The sequence below is a fragment of the Melospiza melodia genome, chromosome 1, assembly GCF_035770615.1.
Source record: "Melospiza melodia melodia isolate bMelMel2 chromosome 1, bMelMel2.pri, whole genome shotgun sequence".
NCBI lineage: Eukaryota > Metazoa > Chordata > Aves > Passeriformes > Passerellidae > Melospiza > Melospiza melodia.
Window position 1 is genome coordinate 10752557 of NC_086194.1, and position 16049 is coordinate 10768605.

Here is a 16049-nt window from a genome sequence, read left to right on the forward strand (position 1 = left end):
CACAAATTAATGTTTTATGTATACTTATGCACTAAATATACTGCATTAAACTAAAACTTTTTTTCTGTGAAAATCCTTGTATTTAGAAATAATGTATTCACAGTGTGAATACTGAAGGAAGCCTCTTCTGCTGTTTTATTTAACATCATGGTTTCTGGCTGGAGTGGATGGTTTTTCTTGCCAGCAAATATATTTCCGTATGTTTATGAAATTCCACATCTCTTTGCCAGCATATTTCTTAACAATGGAATATCTGGGAGATACGAATACGTAACTAACGCAAACAAAAATTAAGAATCCTGGAATCTTGACTCTGTGGTGAAACTGCAGGACCTCTTGGGGTCTTCTCAGTTTAATTTTTATCTAAATATGCATTCAACCAAAACTGGTTATTTTTCTTGCTTAATTGGCCCTTTACTGTCACCTGATTTTTTTCTTTTTCTACATACAGTTAATATAAATGAAGTACAAAACACTACTTTATCCTGATTTCTCTCAGTCTACAGGCAAATCAAGTACACCAACAATGCAGTATCTTTAGTTGTTTACAAAATATCCTAAAGAAAGGGCTCCCAAAGTACACAGCCATGGATTTTGGAAGGGGAAAGATTTGGTGAAACAAGAATGTGTTCTTTTAGCCAAATTTGGTAGTGTTATGCCATTTTGAGATATACAGAATTTGCAAATAAAATTAAATGAGGAGAAAGGACAAAAGGTCAAGTTACACTGTTAATCTGCACAACAAAGGAGAGTAAAGTTCTGAGTTCAAAAAATCACTAGTTAAGATTTCATAGGGTGGTTTTTCCCCCTCTAAACTTGCTAGCCCTGCAATCCAGCATTCATGGCACATCGAGTTTAGTGCAGGCGGTCTGGGTTGGGGCTGTCCCACAATCTCTTGTGTTCCTGGGGGCTCTGGTCAGAGAGTTCTGTGCCCAGCACAAGGGACTGGAAGCGCCACCAGAGCGTGGCCCTTCTCACACTGGAGGAGACCTTGCACACACGGACTGCACTGCCCAGGCACAGCATAATGAAAATCAGGCAAATGCCAGCTCTGGCAGTCAGTGGGAATTGCTAACTCCACCTTTACAACATGACATTAAAAATGGCTTGATCAGATTTTTATCAAGATAATGTATTGAAGAATAGGAGTAGTTTTTTTCAGAGATCTGAACCCATTGAAAAGTGACATTTGACATGAAAAGGCATTGGGAGTTTTATCTGAGATATGACAGCTATTTTGTCTTCTAAGTGTAGAGAAAACTGTGGCATTTCAGATAACAAACATAAACATTTAACAGTGGCCACTGGCAATTCTGCTTGGTTTTAGAACTACAGATTCCTAGAGCAAAATTCTGCCTCCAAATTATATGCATGCTGCTCTCATTTATTTCAGCAAAGCTTGTGCACATGTTTCAAAGGTCAGAATTTGGCCGTTGGGGGTGAATTTTCAAGGAAGAGTATATTAAAGACACCTGTGCATCAGCAGAACCATATCCTTTGTCTACTGCAGAACATGTCAGGAATGAGCCCAGTGCTATTGAGCAGGGCAAGTGAAACATTTTATATGTTTTGAATTGCATTGGGATTGCTTAGCAGAAACATTTCTTGCAGTAATTGGTTCATGATTTCATTTATTTCTTGTAACTCAACACTTTGATGCTGAAAAGTTGTCAGTTTTAAGAGAGTAAAGACTGGTAGGGACTACCCTTCAGAAAATTACAGTTGAAAATATAATGTAACAATTAAACTGAGGGAAATAGTCCAAGAAAATAGGTATGGTCTGTTGAGGTGCACAAACTTTTGTTTGCAATCTAATACAGAGAGGTCAACAAATGTTTTACACAAAGGTAGAAAACAAACCCACTTTTCATTGTGGACAGAGCTCATATTTGAAATTGTAACTAATCAGACAATTGCAAAAATTAAAACTTGGCATTCATATTCTATTGGAGTTAGTGTGTATTAAATTGATGAAGATCTTAAAGCACATAGGTTTTCCCCTGTTTTTTAAACATTATACACTTCTTAAAAATGTTTATTATGTCTAATTGCTGCTGGATTTCAAGACATATCAATTTTGTTCTTAGTTCCTGCAGATTTTGACAGAATGTCATACCAAAATATTTTGTATTTTTTGTAGGACTGGGAAACAGAAAATCATGACTGGTATTGTTTTGAATGCCATTTGCCTGGAGAGGTGTTGATATGTGACCTGTGTTTTCGTGTGTATCATTCCAAGTGTTTGTCTGATGAGTTCAGGCTTAGAGACAGCAGTAGTCACTGGCAGTGCCCAGTTTGCAGGGTGAGTACCTATGAGATTTCATGTGCTGATTAGAGGATTGATATTCATTAATAGATTGATGAAGGTGTCCAGATGGTCTGGCCAGGTTATTGGGTAAAGAACTGAATGTTGAAATGATGGTACATACCTAGAGCATCTGTACAGAGGTACCAAAATGTGGTGCATGTAGCAGATGGCCATTTTTGAAGACTCCAGCAAGTTTTACTTGCACAGTACCCTGTGCCAGAGTGTGCACCTGAGTGCAGTAAAGTGTGGGAACCTTCAACAAGAGTAAACACATTGCTGTATAAGATGCTACTGTTTTTACTTAATGTTGTTTTAATGAATCATTTTTGTATTTTGATGACTTGCATTCTTAATATTTTATTGGAATGGTATTTCATGTTACAAAGCCACAGTCATGTTACTGATGAGGTTAGAATCAAAAACATGGAGTTAAATCCTGCTTTTCATTTACTGACGGGGATTCTATTGGTGCAAAAAGGGCAATCTGAATTTCACTCAGGGCATCCATATCTATGTTGTTTTTTCTTTAAAAATGCTATTCTTATGAGTATGGCAGTGAGACAGCAAAAAGCATTTTTTATATACTTTCCAAGAATGGTCAGATATGTTGTGTGCGTGTCATTAGAAGATGAAACATTCTGGTCAGGATGATACCTGTTGCTGTTGTCATCTCTGTGTCACCTCCTCAAATGGAGCTCTTCACTAGGCTTCCTAGAGAGCTAGGCTCCCTTCCTGTGGAAGGAATAATGCACATGAATGTTTCAGATAAAATTGTTGCTACAGAAAGGCATAAAACTGTCACTTCCACTCTGCCTGGGATTGCTGGAGAGAGACGCACTTCCTTTGCTAAAAGCTTGGATTAGCTGTGGAGCAGCAGAGTGACCTTAGGGTGATCTGTGCTGCATGGAATGTAAGGTTTCAGGCACTTTGTGGGATGGGGAAGCAGTTGTTGAAAACACATGGAGTGTTTTGTTTCAAAACAGCACTTTTTGAATGCTGTTACCTTAGAGTGAGTTACACAAAACCTGTTCTTGTTGCCTCAGATTGCTCTCAGGAGAGCAGGTTGCTCTCAGGGAGCTCTCAGGGAAATAGTAAGAAAATCAGGGCTACCTCAAGGAAGCTGAAAGTAATGAAAAGGAAGTAGTGGCAGGGAAAAAACTGTTTAGAATAAACACATTTACTGTATCTCTCCATACTGAATTGCTAGCATTTAATTTAGCTACTCAATATTCCCTCTGTTAAAAACAAAACTTATGACCATATATAGATTATTTCCTTTCAGATTTTTAAATAAATCTCTTTAATAATTGTTGGATCTTATTAGAAGTATTGATTATTCCTATAAATAGTTAAAATTAGGTAAACTGCATCCATTCTTTACTGTAGTTTGCCAGGAATTTTAGATGATGCCTGGTGAAGGTAGAGACTGTGGATGGCTTATGCCACCTTGTGTATGAGGTGGTTTCATATCATTTATCTTGCACCATGTCCTCAGAGTGGAAATGCTGAATCATTGCTGGAAATATGCTCTGATACATCAGCTTTGAGAACAGTTTGACTTTCACCATGAAGCCTTGAAGTCCTTTATGGAAATGATATTAAATAAATGTTTACCTTAAAAAGAAAATCCTGTGAAACTTGAGCCATGTGCTTTCTGCCTATCTTTCTACATATTGGTTCCTTTTTTGTTATCCAAATATTAAGGAGAGGTTTTGGGGACTCTTAAATGCTTTCTGCCCCAGAGGCCTTTGGCTTGCTTAGTGCCTCAGGTGATGATCAACCTATTTTTGTGGATATTGCCACTGTGAATGCCATGGCATCCTTTCTCCCTCTGTGCCAGCAGCTCTTATTTTTCTTTGTCATTAATTCAAAGAGCTTCAAGCCCTAACTCTGCAAACCTGGACTAAGGAGGCTGGCACAGTCCCTGTAAGTGTGGGAGGCAGCATCCTTGTGTCAGAAGTCATCCTTCAGCATTCTGCTACTTTCTCCCCACCCTCCTAGGAAATGACTGCTCTAATTTCATTTTAAAAGCAAGAAAGTGGCCTATATTCAAAAAACTAATAATGTGGAGAGAGCCCTGGCTGATGTCCAGAGGGCATAACAGAGTTTAACCATCTTGCATAAGGGCACTGTGTTAACAGCAGTAAATAAGTATCTTAAAGAAAAGTGATAGCTGGGACAAAGAGATACATATATTTTCATATTTAATTCTATAACTGGACATGGCACTTCTCACTTGGAGATTCCAAAGCTCTTTACAAAGGTGAAGTAAAAGTATGTTTAAAACATAATATGTTGGGAGAAATAATCTGAGAACATTTCATTCTTATGTAAAGATTGCTTCTGTAATGCTGCCAAGGTCAGCAAGACTTTGGATTTTTCCTTTCACAATTGCTGGTTGTATTAGTTTGATCAGCCAGTGCAGTTTTTATCTTGCACACTTGGCTACTCAGAAATATTTTATAAAGGCCATTGCTAAAGATTTTTTCATAACTTAAAAAAATATTTTCTTCCCATATCATTGATAACAATCCCTTTCAAACCTTGTTCTGAACTCTGTTTGCCTGCTCGTGGTTTTTCTCCATTGCATCCATAAACAACAATGTTCAGTTCCTCATTTATTTCTTTTTTTAAATTGATGGTACCACTCTGAGTATTTTTGTAACCTATATAACTCTCAGCAGGAGTCAAAAGTCAAACAAAGTTCAATTCAAACCACATTGCAGTGATCGAAATTTTCCCCCAACTGTTGACTAATCATTGTCTTAAGTGAAATAAATTGGCATTATCAGCAAAATTCCTGGTAGACAAGTCACAAGAGAAAAACTTAATATAGAATGAGCTTAGAGATTACATTTTTCACTACTGGAATAGTCCATTCCAGACAGGGTTAGTCACCTCTGTCTCTGAATGATATAGGAAACTTGTACATTTATTGCTTTTCTTCAGTCATAAAAAACAAGGGAATTAATTTTCTTCAGCTGTTAATTTAGTACCTAAAGACTACAAAAAGTACTGCAAAAATACTAATTTTTTTGAGGGGGACTAGATATGTACAAAATTATGAATAAGAGAATTTTGATCATGTTGGTTTAACTGACTATTATTGTTTCTTGTCTAAAAATCCAAATTTAAAAAAAAATAAATAAGAAGGCAAAATTAAGCATTTTGATATATCATTTGTCACAGAGAAATAATTTTGATTTATGAAACAGAAGGAAAGAATTAGTCATGTGGCTTCACTTGACTACTAAATTTTTTTATAATCACCTGATGATAGATTGGTCTTCCATCTATGTTCTTTGCAAGGACTTAGAGCCAATTTACCTATTATAGTGGGTGCTCCAATATTCCTGGGGTTTATACATAGGAGACCAAAGTAATCTATATAAAATAGAAAAAAATCTATGTAAATAAATAAATAAATCTATATTAATATATTAAACACTGTTCTGGGAAGTATTCTATAGATAGGCTTTCTCTGAGTGCTGGTACTGTACTGAGCATTTCCTAGGGTACATAAGAATAAACCATTATGCAGTTCACAATCAACTTCAGACAAAATTTGACAAGTGGGAATGACAAGCAGTGGAAAGTTAGAAGCACAGGAAGATGGAGGTTACTTAAGTGAAGTTTTTCAAGTGCTTAGATCAGTGGGGTTTAGGTACCAGCTGTCAGTCAAGGTGGTCAATGTCAGATGCAAGGATGGAGGAAAGAATTTTTATAGGTTTATTTCATAGTGCTATGGTAGGAGTTTGAGACCTGGATGGGGAAACATATTCCTGAAACAGTATTTGGTGTGGTCACACAAATAGTAATCCTGGATTGGTGGGCAAAGGGCAGTCCTAGTGTAGGACCAGTTTTAGCAGCACAGAGCCCACACCTGTGAGGTGTTGGTCCTCACCAGTCCCTGCCATGCACCCTGGAGTCAGTCAGGGAGCTGACAGAACTGGGCACTGCATAGCACATGCTGAATAAAGGATAAAGGAATTTGTGCAAACCTGTGAGAAAACTGGGTAAGCCCCACTTAGAGCCTCCTGCCACCTTCTTTGTGCAGATAAAAGCATATTTAATTCATATGATGCTTCATATTCAGAAGGTGCTTAATGCACCATACATGTAGAAATCAATTTGTGGATTCATCTGTAACATTTCCAAAAGCCCCTGATGCTTTAAAAAGTCTAATTTTACTGCATCTGATCATGAAAGAGGCAAATCTCAGGGCATCTTTTGCTCCTGCAGAAGCTTTTCTGTGTGATGCTTAGGGCACACAGTGCATTGGTTGCTCTGAGACCCATTCCATGTGCCTGCATACCTTTCTTAATGGTACAGGAAACCTGAGGACTTGAGGGTTGAAAGTTTGAGAGGGCAGCAGAGCAGTAAATCTTTCCATATGTAACACCAAATTCCTCTGGCAATTTAAACCCTAAAAAAGTCCAAGGGCCAGTGTGTAAAGCCAGAAGTTTCTGAAGAGCAGTGGTGAGTGTATGTTAGACTCATGCTCATAGTTCCCCTCTGCAAATAGACCCCTGGAAACCTGAATTGCTTCTGAAAATGGAACTGATGCCTTAGAAACATATATCTGTCATTGAGCAGCCTTCACATAATCCATCACTGAACTGAAATGCAGCTCTTTGATGTGTATATACACAGGACAGGTGAGAGAGGAAGGGAAAAATATTCATTAATGGGAGAAACAGGGAAATGGAAACCTCTTTAAACAGTGCAAATGTAATTTAAATGCCTATAGCTAGGCAGAATGCTGGCACTGATACCTTGCATTTCTTAGAGTTTTCCTATTTTTTTTTTTTTCTCTTCAAATGAAAGATTGCAGCAACTGCAGCACAGTGGCCACTGCCACCCTGGGAGCAGAGAGCTAACTCAGAGTGCAGAGGTTTGTCACTTCCATCATGCCTGGTGCTGCTGCAGGATGGAGTGTTTCTGGGAAGTGCCCTGGCTTCTCCAGCCTCATGTGGTTTGAAAAACCTTGCAGTGAAGCCCAGCACTCTGAGCATGTCAGAACTGCTAAATAAGTCACACCTGCACAGTAGCAATATATTGCTACCCTCTTGAACAGCTAGGCAGTATAATTAATCTGGAATATTGAATATAAAGAGCAATGTAACCTTGAGGTTCCAGCTTCTAAGAAACAGATGTGCTGCAGAGAATAAGGCTCATAGGAGGTATTTCCTGCACCCACAAGAGGAGAGTTAGGCTGCAGGCTTGGCCTTTCACCTACCAAATCTCATTAATCTTCTACATGAGGATTGCTATTGGGAAGGTTATTACTTCACTCCTTCATACCTGTCTAAACACACAGGCCTGACCAAGTCTTTCAGTTTCCCTTGATTCAGAGCAGGTTTGCAGCTCTCTCTAAGGCAGGGTGTGCCTGAGGAGTTGTCCATGCTGCAGGTGAAGCCCAGCAGGCAGCCAGGCACCACAGGGCTGTGCACCCACGTCCCCTCAACTCCCAGCTGAGAAAGAACACAAAACAAAGGTGGTGCCAGGCAGTCACTCCCCACCCTCATGGACAGATCAATGCCCAGACAGTTCCTGAGTTAAAGACGGCTAAATTCCCCCTAGGCTCCCTCCTCTTCCTTTCTATGGCTGAGCATGAGGTTACATAGCATGGAATACTCTTTGGTTAGTGCAGCTCATCTGCTCTGTTGGGTCTTCTCCCACCCTCTTGGGCAGTCCCCAGTCTGTTCACTGTGGGGCAGAGTGAGAAACTGCCAGGGCCTTTACCCTGTGCTCAGCAGGAGCTGCAACATCCATGTGTTACCAACACTGTTTTGGTCACAAATCTAAACCACAGCACCATACCTGCTGCTATGAAAACAATCTCATCCCAGCCAAACCTGGTACAGTCCCATATTAAGACAATTTATCCCACAAATAGGTCTTGTAAAAGTATAAGGATCCTGACATTTTGGGGGCTGGATTAAATCTCAGCAGGCTCCTTGAAACAAACTTGAACTTGAACAAAGTTTCCAGTAGAGTGTTTTAGTAGATCTGACAGGGAAAAGAAAGTGGATCTTGCCACTATCATTGTTTTTGTTTCCTGAAAGTAGGAAATTAGAAGACCTAATTTTCATTTATATTTGCTTCCAAATCACTCTGCCTACAAAGGGGACCTGAAAGAGGGTATATTATCTTGTGTCAGCAATATAAATAGATTTTATACAAATCATAGTCCCCATCTAGTATTATCTATTTTCCTGCTTTAAGAAGTGGCTCTAGGTTGACGACTCTGAGAATTCTACAAGTCTTCAAAATACAAAGGAGGGGTTTTTTTATTAAAAACTTACACATTTTCCATTATAACTTCCAAAGAATGTGTGAATGCTACCTCCTAAATGGCTAATTATTGTTGAAAAGTGAATGAAGTGCTTGAAATGTAACTGGCTTTCTACAAAGGGTGAGCAACCTTGCCATAAAAAGACATTTTGCTGGCTCATAGGCTCCAATTCCCTAAATTTATTACCTTTCAAAATTTAGTAGGGGAACATGGAGATCAAGTTTTTCTTAAAATAAATCAGTGTAAGGAATTGAAGGAAAAGTGGAAAAATTAAAAGTTTGCCAGAATTGGCAAATAAATTATATCATTTTCATTGGTGCTTAAGATGATATTAATTGCTGACATCAATAACCATACAAAGCCAGCTATCTATCTTTTCTTATGATCTCAAGGATAAGACTGTAAACCATCCATCTCAACAGTCTCTTTCAAACTGTCTTGCCCAGCAAGGCATGAAAAATGGTTCACATGAATTCTGAAATACTTTCAAAGGATGATAAATTCCAGAGCCATGTCAGAAAAAGAGGTGTAGGACTAGTCAGTGCATGTGAGTTTTATTGTCTCCCTATAAGTTTCAGTCTTTTAAAATGCTGTGTCATTAGCAAGCACACAGCACTCCAGTGCCTGAAATGACAAAATGACAGCAGTGTTTCATAATGCAGATAATTTAATGCACATTTGGGTTTTCATTTGCAGTGGCAATGTTGGTTTATGAGAAACTGAGTAGGTGATTTGAATTCCAGCAGAATGCACGTTTCTCCTGGTAGTCAGAGTGAAACATGAATATACAGAATGTGATTCAGACATATCGTGCAGGATAAATTCTCTGTCAGTCCACAGTTTGGAAGGAAGGCCAGGCACCATTAATATTATGAAAATAATGCTTAAAGGCACTGTAGGTTTAGAAATACCTGGGGCTGGCCCTTCCCACAAGAGAGGTTTTCCCACTCAGGAGGAAGCTGTAGTGTTGTTATGCACCATGCAGGGTCTGAGTAGGTTGGTGACTGAGCTGGCATTTCAGCACAGTTTGTAATGATTCTAATTGCTGTTAAGCAATCAAATGAGCAGCTTTGCAGGTAGTGCTGTGCACAGTTTTGTTTCAAGAAAGGTAGTAAGTACAATCCTGAGATGTATAGGTTACAAGTTTGCTGTAGCGCAGGGGAACAGCCTGTGGTTTTCAGTGTCCTCAGTGTCTTGCAGGAGGAATATAAACAGGGGAGACACAATCAAATCCTATCAGCTTTTTTTGTGCTAATGTGTAATTTTATTCTTGCCAAGTAAATTTGTAAAAGCAGGTGCTCTGTACTCAATGTCTGTGAGCCCTATGTCCAGAGTCATTAGAAGTAATTCAATGAAAAATAGCACACTCCTAGTGACAGATAATTTTTAAGCTTCCTTTATTTACATATTAGAACATGGATTCATTTTTTTCATCTGCACAATTATGTGGATCTTGCTAAAGACCATCAGATTTTGAGGATGCAGGTGTAACTGAGCCAGTTTGGTCCCCACAGTTTGCACACAAGTGGTGAAGCGAGGCATGAGAAGGGGAGAGCTCAGCCTGGCAGTCAGTGCACAAGGTGTGAGGAGGAGTCAATGCCTTGCAGGAGATGTGAGCAGTTAGAAGCACTTCAGGATAACAGACCTGGAACCCAGGCTGTTGTTTCACTGTGCTTTTGTTTGGGAGAGCTACTGGAGGTAGAAGCAGGGAGGAGGTAGCACTTTGCAGGCAGCTGCTGTAGCTCTGCAGAGCTGTGCACAGGGATTGGAAAGGCTGCTTTGTAAGAGCACTTTAGGCATTTGCAGAGACACCTTCTCTCTAGCAGCACATTTTTGGTATGGAGGATTCCCACTAGCCTGGTTATACTTTGAAGGGTGGGGTAAGTCTCTATAATAATCTAAAATGAGAAGGGAAAACTCTGGACCCTGAACTGCTAAAAAGTAGTGATCTGTGTTCCGGAATCTGGATTAATTTTTGTTAAGGAAGAACCACAAAACTCCCAGACTGCTGTTTCTTGAGCAGTAAAAAGTGCTCTGAGTTTCTACCGGCTAGAGCCAATTTGTCTTCCTCCCAGATGGTGTCATTTTGCTTAGTCAGCACATAATTTGTAGATGGTACAGGATATTATTTTTTAAATTATTTCTTATTTTACTAAAATTATTAATGCCTTGCTAATAAAAAGACCATTAAATAAATTTCAGCTGCTCCCTAAAATTACTTTCTTCGTTGCTTTATTCTAATTAGACACTTTTTTATGAGAGGTTTTGACAAACTATTATGGATACAAGTGGAAATAAAACTTGCCATTTTTCTGTAGCTGAAGTTCTCAGCCCAGACATAATTCAAAGTAACAGATATGGTGGTAGTGGCGTGTTAGTGTTACTAATTTCTCAGAAAAGATTTTCCCTAAGAAATAGTGTTTTATGTGATTCAAAAGTTACCTTTTCAAATCAAGTGTTAATGCAGAGGAAATGTTTATTGGCTGGATTTTGAAGTGAAGTTTAAAACACTGATATGCTGCTGTTTTTCTTTGGCAGAGTATCAAGAAGAAAAACACGAGTAAGCAAGAGATGAGCACATACCTGCGGTTCATCGTGTCCCGGATGAAGGAGCGGGTGAGTCTGGGCTGGGGGCTTTGCTCAGTCCCTGCTGCACTGCCCAGGATCATTGTGGGGACTGCCAGAGGGTGGTTTTTATTTCTCCTGTCACAAGCACTGTGTGTGTTTTCACACACACTTCCCAGGCCCTGAGGTTTGGATCAGTCTCACCAGGTTATGCCATGGGACTGTGGCTCCTCTGACATGGAATTTTCAGGTGTGAGACAAACCCAATCTCATGGGTTGTGGATCCCCAGTTGCCCTTGTGTAGTACCCACCTGAAATATTCCAAACTATTGCATTTTCTAATCCCTTTTAATGTGTTTTCAGCAGATTCTCAATGCAATAACAAACGCTGTCTCATGTTCCTTTCAGGCTATAGATCTAAACAAGAAAGGGAAGGACAACAAACACCCAATGTATCGAAGGCTGGTGCACTCAGCTGTTGATGTTCCTACTATACAGGAGGTAGAGTCACTTGCTTTCCAACTTCCACACTGGTTTTGGTGTCTTTTTATAGTGAAAATTTGAAAAGTCCTAATCCTGTTTAATTCTCTTTGTGATCAGTATTTCAGTATTGTATCCAGCATTAGGTATGGAAGCTTAACATGTCAAACTTTTCCTCATAAATAGGTAATTGAGTAAAACCATTTTCAGTGGTTCCTAGTTTCCAGACACAGGGTATCCTCAATTCCTTTTGTACTAAGTTTACACTAGCATCTTCAGGTAGCTAAAATCTTCAGAGAAATAACTGTTTAGCTAAATCAATGAGTATTGACTCAAGTGCCTGTGTGTGCTTCTCTGGCCCAATGTTTCTGGCCACATTCTGATTTCAGTCACTATGCCCTTGTGTGGGTGTCAGCTTTATAAACATCTGAATGATTCATAGAGAACCAATCACTTTGTTGATCATGAAAAACCAGACTCACCCAAAACATCTGTTTTGCATTAATTGTTCCAAAAATAAAGTACTAATAAAAATATTGTCCCTATTTTCTGAGCCAAAGGTCTGATCATGACTCATATAAATCAACTGCACATGACCATAATAAACAGCATATTCATCTTTACTCATTCCTGCAACTGGATTGTAGGCAGTGCTGTGGTATATCTTGCCCTTTGCAAGCACAGATGTGAAGAGCCTTTGTTTTATTATTAAAATGCACAAATAAACAATAGCTTCACTGACAGTTTTGGAGACCAGCACTGCTGCTTTCTAGAAGTGCTGGCAACACTGGTTGAGCCTGAAAATAGGCCAGGTCTTCCTTTCCCTCTGTCAACTTCTCCTGCTTCCATAGAAGGTCTTTTGGCTCTGACAGCATTCTACAAGCTGATGTTTTGTTTGATGATTGGAATTGTCATAGATGTTCTTGAGAGAACCCAGCTGAAAACACTTTATTCCCTATTGGACAAAGCCATACTAAGAAAATGAATTGCATGGCTCCATGTAGGCATTTTTTATGAGTTTGGAAGACTGGGACAATCAACTTTCATCAGATAACACAGACTGTCAAATGAAGATCCCGGAAGCTCAGTCCTGAAAGGCAGTCAACATTGATTTGAAACTAGCTGATATTTTAGGGTACAAAATGTTCACCTCAGGGAACACATTTCAGTTTGAACAAATGTTCTGGGCCACACCTTATGCTGCAGCTCCTGCAGCTTCACCTTGTTTCAACCAAGAAAATATTTTTTAAACTTGGTCAAGTATTAAAGGATCTATTTTACTTCTGGGCATTCCATAAAGGGCAGCCAAAGCTCAGGTACTAACAAACCATGTCAAAGAGTTGTAAGTATCCCTTTTGTATGCAGGAAAAGCAGTGTCTGATCTGTGTTGCATAATGCAGACTCCTGTGAAAGCTCCTCTGCATAAAGCAGGTAGAGCACTTTGAAGAGTTTTCTCACAGCCTTGTGTTCTCTTTTGTGTAGAAAGTAAATGAAGGAAAGTACAGGAGTTATGAGGAGTTCAAAGCAGATGCTCAGCTGCTTCTACACAACACAGTGATTTTCTATGGAGGTAAAATACTACATTTACTGCTTGCCTTGTTTGATATGTCTTTATTTGTAGGAAACTCACAAGTCCAAGATGAATTTGGTGTTAAGTTATCTTAAGTGTGAATGAGGTAATTTGAAAGCCCTTAAAAATCAAAGTGCATAAGGACTTTTTAGGGTCTTTTCTGGCCCACCTACTACAGAAACTATTTTCATCCTCCCTGAATAAACCTCTTAGTGAGAATTGCACTCTTTCCATCCTGCTTCTTCTTCAGCAAAGTCCTAAGTCAGTCTATACTGCAGATTTTTGCCAATATATGTATGTTTTCCTAGGGTAGGGCAGGGTTTTCTGTGTTGTGTCAGCAGAAACATATACTATGGACATATTTCTTTTACTTTTGGGCAATATCTGCCATATTGTGACAGCAAAAGTAGCTACATCCACACCAGGAGTGTGCTGCTGGTGCAGTGTGGAGGTACAGCCATCAGAGAAGCTGCCAGGCACTGGGAAGGTAATGAGTGACTGATTGGAAGTCAAAAATCCCCACCACCATGTCCAGAAGCTGTAGTCAGCTCCTGTTTTCAGAGCCACCATCTCAGGAAGGGTGTGGTTGCCCCATCAGGGGCACTGGGAGGAAGGTGGCACCAGGGAATGCAGCCTCAGGGGATTCACAGTGTGGCTGGTGGGGAGAGATGTGAATGTGCCAGGAGAGGAGTACAGGGGTGTAAAGGGAGACTCAGTGATGAACAGACTGTGAAGCATCACTCAGGGCACGGAGCAGAGAGGAGATGTTTTAGGATAACTGTAGTGTGCCATTCAGACACAAGCAGAGAAAGGAACTGAACCCATATTAAGAGCAACTGTGTCTCCCTGCTGCTGCTCCTCCTCAGATGTGTACTTGCATTGTTCAGTGTGAAAGCAGTATTGTGGCATATAAATATGACACAGAAAACAAATATTGAACTGATTGTTAGAAAAATTTAAATGGAAGGGCTGTCCAAGTGATTAAATTATATTTTTTCTTCTTAAGAATGACAATTATAGCATGAATGTCACAGCTGCAAATCTTTGTGAGCACTGTGATCATACTGTGATTGTTTATACCAACTATTTTTAATTTACAGCGGACAGTGAACAAGCTGATATAGCAAGGATGCTTTACAAAGACACCTGCCATGAAGTAAGTACTACCAAGTAACCAAGATGTAACCAAGATACTTCATTTTCATTTCAAAATCTAATTATTCTTCATATTACAAAATAAAAAGCATGTGAAATTTAATTATAAAATTCTTCCAGACAGTCTAGCAACTGATTCAAAATTCCTTTTACTTTTTCTTTAGGTTTTTGCTGTAGGTTGGGTTTTGTTGGTTTTTTGGGTTTGTTGTTTTTTTTTTTTTTTTTTCAACTAGGTGATAATTAAAAAAAAAACTGGTGTTCAAATTTTAGTTTTGAAAAAAATTGAGCAATACAGATTTGGACTAGAAATAATTGAACTTACTAATATAAATTGAATCTTGGACTTTAAATAATTGTACTTACTAATATAAATTGAATCTGAGGTGAGATTCCTACTAAATTCTCTAATTGTCATTTAAAAAAAATTGTCATCATTCTCCATATTCAGGGGAGACCAAAAAATACAACACAGGAGCTGGCACACTTTCTCCTTTTGTACAGTTGAATTACTTCTTTCACAATGTACTTTAAATATCTGATGAATTTTAAGAACTGTTCTTTGCATTTCATCTATAATAGATCATTAATATGTCAGTGAGTCTTCTCCCTCTGCCTGGCTATTCTGAAACATGAATAATGTTTCTTCAGGTTGTCTTTCAGCCTCTCACAGCCCACCTCATTTTCACACCTTTAGTTTGCATGGACAGAGGTAACTCCACCAAATTAGCAAGCAGGGCTAAAAAATTGTACTACTTAAGGGAAAGGGATGCTACTGAAATCACATAAATAAGATTTTTTTTCTGCTTATTTATCTTTTTTCTTGTTTGTTTTTCAGCTGGATGAACTGCAGCTTTGCAAGAACTGTTTCTATTTGTCAAATGCACGACCTGACAATTGGTTCTGCTATCCTTGTGTATGTTGCTGACACAGATTTTTATTTGTTTGCTTTTCTGTATGAAAGCCTGCAGTTTTGGTGTCATTAATGCATTGAATATTCCATTTCACAGGGCTGGTTTCAAAAGCATGGTTAAGACTCTGTAAGCCTGGATATTTTACACAAGTGAAGTGTTGATTGAAGTTCAAAGCTGTAACAATATAGGTTATAAACCTTGGGTATCAGCCAGTTACAACAGTTTCACAAGAAAATAAGGAGCTTACAGAACTAAAACTCTGCTCCTGAATGAAGCTAGAAAGACAAGTTAATTTTTAGGCTGCTTAGGATCTCTGTTTTCAATAGACAGTTATACCCTTTTCAGACTTTGCAGTTTTAGGGGGGTTTTTTTAAGTTGATCCAAGCAATCTATCTAACAAGGAAATGTAAGAAGATAAAAGTGAAAATAGCACTAGACACAAACAGTAACCATGCTCTTAAAGTACTTGCATAGTGTTACAGCAGAATATTTGTGGGAGGTAGCAATATATTTCATATTCACTAATAAATCCAACTTCTTTTTCTAGATACCTAATCATGAGTTGGTTTGGGCCAAAATGAAAGGCTTTGGGTTTTGGCCAGCCAAAGTCATGCAGAAAGAGGACAATCAAGTTGATGTTCGCTTTTTTGGCCATCACCACCAAAGGTAATTTATTAATTCCATGTGCTGCTTTTTACAAACAATATTAAAAGAATTTATCTCATCTGTCATGTTGTAAATCCTGGCTCAGCTTTAGAAGTT

At 38.8% G+C, this 16049-nt stretch overlaps 1 protein-coding gene across 5 annotated transcripts in view; it reads left to right on the forward strand.

Moving 5' to 3' along the window:
- ZMYND11 (zinc finger MYND-type containing 11) overlaps window positions 1–16049 on the forward strand; it is a 106196-nt gene that overhangs the window by 75199 nt on the left and 14948 nt on the right. For 4 of the 5 annotated variants that reach the window (XM_063147880.1, XM_063148046.1, XM_063147987.1 and 1 more), the window contains 7 exons: window positions 2141–2302; window positions 11145–11222; window positions 11580–11672; window positions 13134–13221; window positions 14322–14377; window positions 15212–15289; window positions 15835–15953. In XM_063147880.1, coding sequence (XP_063003950.1) covers window positions 2141–2302; window positions 11145–11222; window positions 11580–11672; window positions 13134–13221; window positions 14322–14377; window positions 15212–15289; window positions 15835–15953 — 674 coding nt within the window. The remainder of the gene's footprint in view (window positions 1–2140; window positions 2303–11144; window positions 11223–11579; window positions 11673–13133; window positions 13222–14321; window positions 14378–15211; window positions 15290–15834; window positions 15954–16049) is intronic. The other variant, XM_063148054.1, reaches the window with a different exon arrangement.